This window comes from Fulmarus glacialis, unplaced genomic scaffold (genome assembly GCF_000690835.1).
Source record: "Fulmarus glacialis isolate BGI_N327 unplaced genomic scaffold, ASM69083v1 scaffold40908, whole genome shotgun sequence".
NCBI classification, from domain to species: domain Eukaryota; kingdom Metazoa; phylum Chordata; class Aves; order Procellariiformes; family Procellariidae; genus Fulmarus; species Fulmarus glacialis.
In genome coordinates this window covers 1-9631 of record NW_009227070.1, presented here as the reverse complement: position 1 = coordinate 9631, position 9631 = coordinate 1, and the positions used below count along the sequence as shown (strand labels likewise).

At 40.1% G+C, this 9631-nt stretch overlaps 1 protein-coding gene across 1 annotated transcript; it reads right to left on the bottom strand.

Annotated features, from left to right (window-relative positions):
* Positions 1-2797: 2797 nt before the first annotated feature.
* Positions 2798-9574, bottom strand: GUCD1 (guanylyl cyclase domain containing 1). The gene is made up of 6 exons (XM_009583028.1): positions 9510-9574; positions 7884-7973; positions 6302-6467; positions 5452-5543; positions 3565-3806; positions 2798-3088 (listed from the first exon to the last, which is right to left on the bottom strand). The coding sequence occupies exons 1-6, from the start codon at positions 9572-9574 to the stop codon at positions 2997-2999; spliced, it is 747 nt and encodes a 248-aa protein (XP_009581323.1). The 3' UTR covers positions 2798-2996.
* Between the last annotated feature and the right edge of the window lie 57 nt (positions 9575-9631).

The following is a 9631-nucleotide window of genomic DNA, read 5'->3' as shown; positions in this document are numbered from 1 at the left end:
GCAAGACCACTTTGGTTCTTTCTATTTCCCTTTACACTACATATTACAACCAGAGTTGGACTAATGTCTCTGATGGGCTCCTTCAAGGGGCAAACGTACTGCTGCAGCCAGATGCTTTTAATATCTTCAGAAGCTCAGTGCTTGTGTTGTGAGGCAAAAATAGAAACACTAGCTAAAGCATAGGCAAGGCTGGTGCAGTTGCATATTTTTCATTGTGAACAGAAAGCCACAGAGATGCTATTGGGGATCAGGATGGGTAATGAAAACTACTTCCCTGGAGCTGCACTCCAGTAGGATACTCACTGGTTGCAGAGTACACAAAACAGCTGTTGCATATAGATAATACCAATACATTTGCTATTCTCAGCTAGTAGCGTATATTGAAATTTTGTTTTGTATGATTCAGGTGATGCATTAGGTGTTCAGGAAGTGCAGAATGAATATAATTTACAGCCTAGCAACTATGAATTTATAGCTGGAATAAATATTTGAACTCTTAATTTTTTTTTTTTCCAAATTACAATTTCAGCTGTGCCATCTCCAGTTAAGTACGTAACATGTCCTCTAAAGATTTTCCAACATTTTTCATGATAAGCTAATTAATAAATGCACTTGCTACATTATGTTACAGGGTTTTCTGTGACTTTAAACCTTTATTGAGAATGGCTTCATTACAAATAAAAATATATTTATGTATAAAATCCCTGCATGTAAAATACCCCTTCCTTTGCTATTGACATTATGAAGGAAACAAAGTGACAAAACATTTTCAGAATGAGTATTTTGATAGACAATCCTGTAATGGGAAACAAAGTTTCAGGAAATGCAGATGTTCTGAATGCTTGCACAGTGAGCTGCTTTTTAATCTGAATTTGTGTCATATAAATACTCAGTCTTTTCACTTGGCTTTTGCTTCTTCCTTGTGTTTTCATCTCTCATAGCTATCTTCCATTTGGCAGCTATAAGAGATCCTGTTGCAATGGTGGAGTTCTCCTTTTGTTTATATTAGCTTAAACAGCTTTGTTTCTTTATCTTTCAGTTTTGTTGAAGTATTTAATCCCTGGGTACCACACATTTAACAGTCAATATTGTTACACCTGTCTGTGCACTTCAGAACACTTAGCATGCCCTTAAGTTCATGTTTTATGTATAAGCTCAAGATTCGCATTTGGATAACTGAACCAGTAAGAGGCTAAATGTCAATTACAAGCCTTTTGTAAAAATTGATTTTATTTAGCTAACCAAGCCTGCTCTAAAATAAATCCCGTGGCAGTTTAATGGTATTGAATGAACTACCCATCTGAAAATGCATGGGTTAAGGAAGTACTCTATCAACCTGTAGTTTACATACCTGTTAATTAGTAACATAGCTACTACAATCTCTCTAAATCAAACATCATGAATTTGGACTTAAGACACAAAAATTGCCAGATTAGTAGCCTTCTGGTGACTTACTTTGGAGGAGTAAGTCCCAAACCTATCTACAATAGGTTTTGTACCTTTTTTCTGGGATTCTGCTGGTGGCACTAATGTACTGGTTCTGCTCACAAATCACATCCTAATTTTTACTCATTTTGCAAGTGCCAGAATGTATTCCAACTTCATCAGTGATAAGCAAAATTTGATACACTGAAAATTTCTTGTCACATACTTTTTGTTTGGAACTTTTTAAAGGCTACTGCATTTTAAATGTCTGTTACCAATTTTAGCCTTTGTATAAAGGAGCATTCTTGATTCTACTGAGCATACTTATTGAACACTTTCCAGATACTTTTCAGTAAGTCAACAACTGATAAAAGAAAATGTTTTGTCTTAGAAAAATTTTTTACCATGCTGAAAGTAGATTCCTATTTATTACTTCCACCACTAAATAACAATGTCCTTTTACTGTTATTCCACGCAGTTCCACAACTTGAACAGTTCTTTTCCTAAAGCCATGCCAAAGGTGTGGGATCTCTGTCTTAAGTGCAAAATAAAATTTTGCTAACTTTACATCAGTATTGATTTTTCTACCCACTTCAACATAGGCAAGACTGGAGATCAAGACTTGTAGGAAATGGTGATGGATGAATCTGAAATAGATGGCTATTTCTTAAACTTTACAGTGATTTCAGCTCTTAGAAGGTCACTGAACTAATACCAATAGCAAAATTTGGCTCAAATTATTATTCAGCATTTAGTTACAATCCAGATATTACAATATACACACAAAACATATACCATTAGTGTGGATGATCATTTTCTGTATTAGTAAGTTTAAAGTTTGTATTTAGAATGGATTCTGCAGAAACTGGCACATGTGGGTGGCATAATGTTCACAGGTTTTTGCAAAGAGCAATAAAGACTTCTAGGTACAAATAAAATATCTTCACTTAAACTTTTGGGGCAATACAGAGCTCTGTGCAGTCACCCGAGAGGATTTAGCCGAAAGAGATTGAGTTTGTAGTACAAGGGAACAATACCAATAACTATGATTCAAAATTCAATGCAGTGGCATAAATCTCTGCTGAATCTCAAATCCCTAGATTTAGGATGAAGATCAGCTCTTGATGCTTTGACAGAGAGGGAAACAGAAAATTTTCTATTTTTTTTCCTGGTTTTGTTTACCTAAACCTATGCATGTATTACCAAGTGTTAAAGTTCACAAATTTGGTGCTTTTTTTCTCCTGTGTTTAATTCAAAAATAAGCTCGAAGTGAACAGGCTCTGGACCTGTATTTTAAAACTCCAGTCAAATGTGCAATGTTGAAAATGGGGGGGGCAGGAACGAACAGAAAAACAAAACTGAGACATAAATTGCAAAATCAGATACATCATCAGGGAAAAAAAAGGTAAAGACAGCATTGCAATATAGTTTTATCAATGTCTATAAAGCCTCCCTTGTTTAAGATCCCACTGCAATTCAGGAGCAAGGTCTCTGCAGGGGGAGTCCTGAGACAAACAGCCAGCTTCCATGCGGGCTGCACAGGAAAGGACCAGAAGTATCAGGTGTGGATGTCAGCTGTCTGTGTAAATGAACAGAATATCTTCATCAGTGCCGTAACTTGTCCTGGCTTCCTCAAAGTTACTGATGCTGGTGCAGCATGTTCCTGTTAGGAGGAATAAAATGTTACTAAAAATGCAGCAATGTGAAAGGCTCTTACACTGGGTCTAGCAGCCTTTACAAAGAAAAATAACTAGTATACAGACTTGACTTATTAGCTTGGGTTACAGCTTTACTCAGGTAGATCTTTTCACCTCAAAGGCAGTGCTCACTGAAGTAATGCTGTAAATAGGTACTAAATTGGCCATCCTGTTATATTCTAAACAACAGTTCAGCATCTCTCCCTAACCCATTTGAAAGCCAAACAAGTTTGCCAGAACATGTACCTCAATGCCTCAAGTCAATCACAGCACAAAATGCAGCACTGATTTAATTAATGTGGCAAAACCCCTTCTGACAAACTGGCTAGTGATGCTTGAAATATATGCACACTATTAGGGGAAGTCCAGCTGTGGCTCTTTATTACAGACATGTTAGTAATGCAGTGGCTGAGAATCCACCCAAAAGGAACAGGCTACTCACGGTCAGCATAGGCAGGGTTATTGTAGTAAATACTCCCTGAGGCTTTGTTGTAGCCACATAACACAATGAAATGGCCCTGGTAGTCAGGATTCCTGCAGAAGCACTTCTGTCCAATGGGGAGGAAGCAGCAGTATTTGACGGGACTTGAGCAAAGATCACACAATAGCAGGACCGCATTCACTAGGACAATGGCTACATGACCTTGGGACAGGTGGTTTTGGATGTCTTGAACAGTTACTGTGCTGCAGAAAAAAAATCAGACATCCTTATTAACAAGCTTAGGTAAGAGACTGGTATACAATGACGTGTGTGATGATGGACAGTACTTATGACATGTAGCTGGCATGGTTATTTTTGTATCGCAGGTACAGCTTTTTGCTGTTAAACCTGCAAGCTTTGCTACGGACAAAGCCTGACAAAACCTGTGTCATTCAAGGCCTTTTGATCTCATTGCTGCTACTGAAGTGCAGAGCAACAGCTCTGGATTCTGCAGTAATAGAAATATAATCTCAGAATGTATCAGATGCCCCAGAGAAGAGTATTAAAGGAGCTGGCAACTCATTCAGTAACTTGAGAGACTTCTGCTGTGGGAAAATCGTAAGTGAAGTGTTCTCTCCTGCTCTTACAGAAGCTTATCTCATCTCTGAAGCACCAAATCTTTATTGACTGAGTGGTTAAAGATTGTATAGTCACTAACCAAATTAAGACATGCCCAAATTTGCCTCTGTCACACAGGGATATGTTTCTCCCAGTTGCAATTTTGGACTACCTGATGCTCGTGAGGTTTTATTTCTATAGTACCTCCTACAGAGAATGAGTATTAACCAAACATAACCTATATCTCATCTGTTAAAAATTGTCCTTTGCTGAGGCAGATGGTGTCTTCCATATGCATTAGAAACTCATCCCTTGGATACGTTCCAGATGTCCGGGCTGTGTGCACTACCTAACTGAACTCATGTGCTTTTTAATCTTTTCTAGTGTCGCTTCTCCAATTTGATGCCCCAGCCTCCGTACTGCACAGGTAGATACGGCCCCTGCACCTGCCTTGATCTAGGCCACGATCTTAAGATCGCTAAAGATGGACTGACTGTCCCTTCTGTCCTGTCACAGCTCTAGTTAAACAGATGGTGCCATACAGACTCTGTATATGTTAAAAAGGACCCTTAAGGATTCTGCTAAATGAAAGTTGCATTGCAGCATTCAAATGCTGTTGTGGCTGCCCTGTACCCTCTCTTCTTTTCTTACTCCTAATCATTTAACCCACTTTGACAACAGAGATCCAAATCCAGCTTCACTATAAAAAGGGATGCAACTCAAGTTGAACATGGATGCTTAGTTATTTCCCATGTAGAATAGCACTGTCGGTTGTGAAACAATTCTGCAGTTTTTCCCCTTCTGGGTTTGCAGTTCTTTCATAGAGGTTCTTTATTTCATCCTCCCCTTGGCAAAAGCTTGTATGCTAGCTTTTTCTTTGCGCATCTGTCTAGGAACAGAGAGGTATAATGTTTGCATAGCTCTGGGAACAATGGGTTGTGTGCCCACGTAGCACTCTCCTTAATTCCACAAAGGCACATTAGAGTGCTGCCCATTAGAGTGCTGTAGGCACTCCCTACTGGGTAATCTTAATGGATAATCAAATGGAAAACATAAACAATAGTCAACTCCTGTCAGCATTTTCAAATCACTTATTCTGTCTCGTGACTATTTTTCCTCAACCTTCATTATTAACTCTTGATGTCCACTTTTTGGTTTTTTTGAGACAGGTATAGTAGAAAGACTGTAATTCACAAAAAGGCTCAGGGCCTGATTTCAGTCTCTTTCTCCAAGAAAAGCATGGGGTCCACAGAATCTCCAAAGAGAAAGAAAAGAAAACAATAATCTTACCACTTCTCCACCAGCACCTTGCAGGCTTTGGCTTGTGCAAAGAGCTGATTCACTCGATTCTCTTCTGTGTCAAAGTGCTTCCTGTAAAATGACTGTGGAGATAATAGAAGTTATGAACTGGAATGATGTTTACTTTAGGTAATCCACCACTTAGAATCCCTGCTAGCAAGGGCCTGCATAAGTTGGAGATCCGGCTATGGGATAAGAGAGCTCTCCCTTAGTTCACTGGTAAGAGGATAAGGATTCCTCCTCTAAATTGTAAGTTTAAATTCACTCCTGGTCAGTTATTGTTGTAATTTCCATCCAGTGGCTATTCAGTTGCCTACATGAAAGAAGCCTGTCTGGTTCATACTGGGCAGGAGCTTGCATTAGAAAAGCCATCGCCACTATAGGCCCTCATTGGCACCCTTGTTGGCAATCTTGAAGAGGCCAAGCTCTCAATGGACATGGAGGCCAAGTTCCCCTCTCACCTCTAGAGGTGGTTCTTCCAGGTCAGGGCTGAGGCACGGTGGTGGGGAAAGTGGAAGCTAGCACTGCTGCTGCCCAGGCTGTACCTGTTCTGTAGATAAATAGAGGGCTTCAGTCTCCAAGGCTGTCAAATAGGCTGGAAGCTTTCATGAGCACTGCATGAAAACTTTTTAAAAAATTCATATTACGGAATCAAAGATGAAAAATATGTGGGATCATATCTAGCCTCGCCTTTGGAACTGATTTATGCCAGTTTTGGCAATAGGCAAACCTTGTTTACAGGAACTGTGGTAAATTGTCAGTAACACAGCAGAGCTTTTATAGCATGACACACAGGGCTTTTAAAACTGTCTGCTGTCTCCCAGTAGATAAGAACACTAACCTGATTTTTGTAGCCCTTGTCCACTCCAAGCGTCTGGGTGCAAAATTTATGCTTAACACCGAAGTGCCGCATTAGGTAGGCCAGGTCAATAGTCCAGATACTCTTTGTTAACTGGAGTTCCTGGATGGCTTTCTGAAATTCATCATTGTCCAAATGATTCAGATACCTATGGTATTAGGAAAGGCAGGGGAAGGGAAGCACAGATCTTAGGAGAAGCAAAATGTGTGCTGTAGCCCAAGCCTCCACATCACAGGACGTAAAAACTGAAACAATGGGCTTGGCTAAGAAATAACAAAAAAAAAAAACAACCCACAAAGGAGCCACAAATTTAAGGGAAGGGAAGGGAGTAGGGAATATTTAACTGGATTTATTGCTGACTTTTTTTAATTGGAAATGTATGGGTATCTTGACTGTTTTACGGTGCTAGAAGTGCACAGATGCTGTACAATAGGCAAGCTATACTGAGCAAGTATAGAACTCTGTCCTGAATTAAAGCAAACACAGAAAGAAGTGTTAAAAGACTAAAACTTGCTTCACGCAATAGATTGATTCAAAAGGAGGAACTGTAAAGGAAGTCAGTAAATATTCAAAGGAAGCTTGTCTTAGGCACTGATGGCACAAAAGGCAATAAAGGGGAGATGAAGTCAGGAGGAAGCTTGGGACAGGTTGCAAAGGGGTGGGGAAAGGCAGTTACAGAGTTCTGGAAGTCAGAAAACAAATGGAAGTAAATGGCGGAAAAAAAAAAAAGGACTGGAATTGAGGATGCAGGGCAAACAAGGTCAGATCAGCAGGGTAAGAAGATTAATCTTGGAAGCTGAGTTTTGGGCAGACTGGAGTGGCAAAGAGGTAAAGGGAATAAAGAGGCAGAGGTTACAGTAGTCAAGATGGGAAATTACCAGCACACGGACTAACGTCTTGGCAGAAGGGATGGAGAGAAATGAAAATCTTCTGCTTCATATCTACTAAGTGGACATCTAAATAGGTATTTCTCCTGCACCTAAGCTCATGTTCCTCTGTGGATTTTGCAGGACAGCTACTAGTTCAAAAAAAGAAAAACCAAACCAAACAAAAAAAACCCCCAAAGGGAAATATAGTGCATTGTTTTGAAGTTGAACAAAAACACTTATCCCACAGACTGGGGGCTCAGCAGGATAGAGGTAGTATATACTCATAAATTGGGATACACCTACCCATCACTTGAAAACACAGAAAGGAATTAGGTGAATTGCTGTGCTAAGTATCAGTTCTGAATTGTAACAACAGGAAAGAGGGATAACTTTTTATTAGCCAACCTGCAAAGTTCTTAGAGCTGATCAGATATTTTGCATCTGCCAAAACAGTCAATTATTCAAAAGGGTCTTAAGTTCATCTTAGTTTATATTTTCCCTTGCTCCTGCTGGAGACTTGTGCCAGGCCCAAGCAGCAGTAATTCTCTAAGGGTACCTAAGAATATGGGATCTCATAAAACTAAGTTAAACTCATAGCTGCTTCAACACACCTCTTCTCCCTGGATGTTGCTTCCCACTACCCCTCTCCCATGGGATGGGATTTCCCACCCGTTCAAACCAAAACAGTCACTTACTGAAGCACCATCCTGGAGCAGGCTAGCCCACAGTCCCAGTGGTACAACTGCTGAATGACTGGCACTTTCAGCTGGATGCAGTCAACTGTAGTGAAAACACCTCATTGTGAGTAACACACAGAAGATGTCAATCCATACAGGAATGTTTTTTCCATGTCTCAGCATTAAAAGTCAGCTTGTCCTCAGCACTATAGTGGCAGAAACTTAGAAACATTTTTTTACTTTATCTGATTGGCAGGTATTTTTTCTTTCTTCGGGGAATGTAGATTTCTGTACAGTTAAGCATTTGGTTTAATCTCATACTCCTTTATTGTTTCATAATTAGATCACTCTGCTGTATGGTCCGCCCCCTTTTCCTTGGAAGTTTCATTTTATTCCTTTTGGTAGGGTGACACACCCACCAGCCCCCAACTATGAAGCTGTATGCCCTCCTAAATAATAGCAGGTAAGGCACAGGTATTCATCCTTTCTTTTGTGTCTATATTTCTGTGCCACAAAAGCAGTTAAACTAAACTGAGAAAACAGACACAACCAAGATCTCCAGGCATTGATCTCTTACAAGCCCCACAGATTTGAGCCTTTTCTACAGATGTCTTTTTCCTCAGGGACTGTGAGTAATCTCAGGTTAACAAAGCTCACAAATGGCACCAGTTGGCCTTTTGTATTAACTCCCTCAATAACTCAACAAAGGGAGAGGGAAAAAGAACAATCTCTATGAAGAAGTCCCAGAATACAAGTAGCTCCATCCCTCTAGCTCAGATTTTATTTTTATAAGGTTGGCAATGTGGTGGTTTCAGTTTCAGAACCACCCTTACCACTCGAAGGACTTGAAGAGTTGTGCCTATTATTGCGACTGCAATGTCAATCAAAGTGAGTTAATCATAAAGGGCTTTTCTCAGTAACCTTACCTTTGATCTAGAAAAGACCTTTGAAAAGTTTTGTTAACACAAGGTCAACTACATTTTAAGATGGGAATAAAAATGCATTTGACATCATATGGACTGGTCTAGTTTTGATGTAATTTTATTTATAAAACTTTTTAGATAACGTTGTTTGTAATCTTACATTATTTTTACCAAAGCTATAGCCTACTGTAGAGACAAGCCAATACAGATATTCTGGACTCTTTCCAAACATTCTTTCATAGTTGTGCCACTGTTTAATCATTACTTTGAAGACTGGCATACCCATTGGTATATTCAGTCTTCTTAATTAATCTAGATTAAGGTGCTCTTAAGTATCCTAAAGAAAAAATGAAAACCCAATTCCCAGATTCTCCTCAAACGAGGATCTGTAAGTATTTCGTTGTAATTTTTTCTTGGCATGTTATGATTCTGTCCCCTTTTTGTTAATACCCAGGGCCTCTGTCAAGTCCCAAGATTAACTGAAGAGGTACGTGTTTTCTATGTGAAGACTTCAAAGCGTAATAACTTGGTAATAATTTTCTTGGATGTTCAGCTTCCAGTCATTCTGTTTCCCCACACACCCAGACTTCTTCAGGGATGACTGTCAGCTGTCCTGACGCAAGATACAAGCCAGTATATGCTGTGGCTGTAAATAACACTGAAAACACCTCTCCAGTTCGCCAGCTCTCGGCGCAGCGAACTTGGAGACGGAGCCAGTAATTCCACATCGCTGCTGCTGCAGCTTCGCGCCTCAGGGAGGGCGGAGGAGGCTGCCAGGGCCTCCATCCGAAGGGGATGGCAAAAGCCGCCCGCTCCCCGCCGCCGGCAGGGCCGTACGCAGGG